The sequence below is a fragment of the Agrilus planipennis genome, unplaced genomic scaffold (assembly GCF_000699045.2).
Source record: "Agrilus planipennis isolate EAB-ADULT unplaced genomic scaffold, Apla_2.0 scaffold203, whole genome shotgun sequence".
Lineage (NCBI taxonomy): Eukaryota > Metazoa > Arthropoda > Insecta > Coleoptera > Buprestidae > Agrilus > Agrilus planipennis.
Genome location: NW_020438993.1, coordinates 448,123 through 450,943, shown reverse-complemented (window position 1 = coordinate 450,943; position 2,821 = coordinate 448,123). Strand labels below are relative to the sequence as shown.

The window sequence follows — 2,821 nt, the reverse complement described above, 5'->3', positions numbered from 1 at the left end:
TTTCTTCATAAAACTACCGAATGCTTTAAACTTTTTATCATAATTAACAATGTTTATTTCCAATTAAACTAGTGCATATTTTAACAATTTTGCTTCTAGGTGGATTGTTTTTGTTATTACGTAATCGGGAGGTACATGTTGAATTCAAAGTGAAAACAAACAAAGAACAAAAACAAGGTATTTTTAGTCATTACCTTTTATTTTCAGTATTTAGATATATTTGAGGCAACTTTTATTACTTAATTAACATTAGAAATTACGTTTTATTTATAAATAAGCGCATAACTAGTTATAAAATTCGACGGAATGTTCTAAAAAATTTTAAGAAAAGCCCGAAGAAATTCAAGAAAAACTGAAATTGTTTTAACACATGAAGGTTAAACTAAAGATAGTTTATCCATTGAGAACAAAAACTTGGATGTAATCACCTATCAAATGCATAAGACACTATAAAAGTTATTAATATCGAAACCTTTTGTATTAAACCGACGCCTTATTTTATAAAAATTGACCGACTACAAGAAAATTCTTAGAATAATGGTAAATAATAAGTACATGAAAGTGTTCAAGGATTACAGGCAATTACTTGTTACACTGACATTTGTACAAATATTTATTGTACGAAAAGAAAGTTGCACTGCAAAATGTGTACAATAAATTGTGCAATTATGCAAAAGATCCTCGCGAAATATTATAAATAAACTTTGGGTAATTCTTAAAATTAAAATTAAAATTAAACAAAAGTAAAAACTTACTTGCACAGCAGACGAAAACGAGTAGAACCAAACCTCCGAAAAACTTCATTTTGTTGTTTTTTTTTTTTTAATTTTACTTTTAATTAGTTTTTATAAAAATTGTTTGTTTATTAACCGGAGGTGCTAAGGTGTACACCTCTTTCTGCAAACTGATAATTTGTGGCAGGTTCTTCTTTATAAAAGCTTTCTATTAACAAGTTAATCGAGTAGTTCTTTGGTTGTTGTATTGGTTTGTGAGAGAAGTTTCCCCCCATGGACAATACCATTTCCCCACCTAAAACTGACTAATACATGAAAGAAGTTAACCTTTCAAAGATGCAGAGGTATCTTGGCTCGTGAAATGCCAGAAGCCTACCCAATCTTACAAAAATAATAGTAATTACAACTTCTTTTGTATTTATTACTTAATCTTCACGTCTGTAGTTACTACTGACAACAACAACAATACAATTTATTATTCTTTATACTTTTGTTTAAAGATTTCTGTGTTATTGTTCTTAAACAGAAGAAGTTTTATTGCATTATCTCTCTTAATGGGGAGAGACCTCTTTCTTTGTTTAAACTGGAATTTTTTCCAGAGTTTCCTCTCACGATTTTGAAATTATATTTTGAACTAACTTGTGTCATCTTTCGCCAGTTTTTCTACTCAGTTTTCAGTTTTTCTATTTTTCTTTCTTTCTTTTCTTTCCATTTTATATTATTGTTAGATATATCATTTTTGAGATTCTTATTTTATTTCACTATATATCCTTTCTTGAGTTTGTATTGTTGTGATTAGATACCTTTTATTAAAATATCAAGTTTTGCTTAATTCCTTGCTAGTAAAACCTCAAAGAATCGAAGAATCGATTAGAATCCTAAATTGTTTGCACTACAAAATTTTCAATAATCTTCTATTCTTTGTAGCTAGTGCTATTCTATTCTTTATAGGTAATGTGATGATTAAAAGGGCAATGGATCTTATATTTTTCCTAAGTTTTCCAGGATGGACACACACTTCCACTCTTTTCTACCCTGAGCTAATCTTTACAGATTTCCCTAAAACTAGAACATATCACATTCTTAACTATTTGTGAACAGTAAACTAATCTAACTCTACGTCTATCCCTATTAACTTCTGTTTCTGCTTCCAATATATCTCCAACTACCCCTTCATGCCTGAGAAGATGTCCTTCCAACCTATCTTATTGACCTCAGCTCACTCTCTCTAATACCTCCTGATACTTTTTAGAAATCCATCAACTATTTCTATTTAACGATTATTTGAGTACATATAACGAGAAGATCAATAAGTATTACATAATAGACGTTGATCTACGAAAGAAAGCAAGATTTCGTGTTCTAGTTCCTGCTTGAATCTATTTGACATTTCTGACTACAATTTATTGTAGTTTTACGTTATCAAACTTTAACACTAGGCATGTCAATTCAATCATGAATATAGGAAGTCATTAGTGGCCTTATGACCTTTTATTAAAGATGAACAAAATCGTCTTCTATTTGACCGCCTCTTCAATCTTAAGCTGACACTTTTCAAACGTGGGAATTTTGCGGCATTTTTCATTCCGATAGTATAAATTAATGGTCTCTCATATTACAGAGACATTATAATAGGTTTTCATCCAAAATTTTACAAATTTAAATACTTTAAGAGGCAATTCAATATTTAATAAGTCCTTTAAATGTACATAGGTACTATCTTCACCTGGTAGATGAATAAAATTATTAAACTGCCTGCTCATAATTAGAAACAATTATGTAAACTTTCTCTACCATTAATTACAATTTTTGGTTAGTACGAGGGAGTGATTCGTTCTTATTAGCATTCCAAATTAAATTCCTGAACAACCGCATTAATGATACTACAGGTATGATATTTATTTAATTATTTATTTTTAGGCGCCGCACATAGGTATGCTACAAGCTTGAATACGATAATTGAAAGTTAACAGTTGTTTCTATTTGTACCTAATTGTTTGCAAAAATCTTTAAACGTCGCGTAATAAATATTAAAAGAAGATTCCGAATAAAATGCCCATTATTTAATTAATTATTTATTGTGCTAT

General features: G+C 29.3%; 2 protein-coding genes across 2 annotated transcripts in view; both read right to left on the bottom strand.

Moving 5' to 3' along the window:
- Positions 1-960, bottom strand: part of LOC108740304 (protein obstructor-E) — a 21,728-nt gene extending 20,768 nt beyond the window's left edge. The window contains exon 1 of the mRNA XM_025975723.1: positions 756-960. Coding sequence (XP_025831508.1) covers positions 756-804 — 49 coding nt within the window. The 5' untranslated portion in view covers positions 805-960. The remainder of the gene's footprint in view (positions 1-755) is intronic.
- Positions 1-2,821, bottom strand: part of LOC108740292 (protein obstructor-E) — a 20,866-nt gene that overhangs the window by 6,796 nt on the left and 11,249 nt on the right. The gene's annotated exons all lie outside the window — the stretch shown is intronic.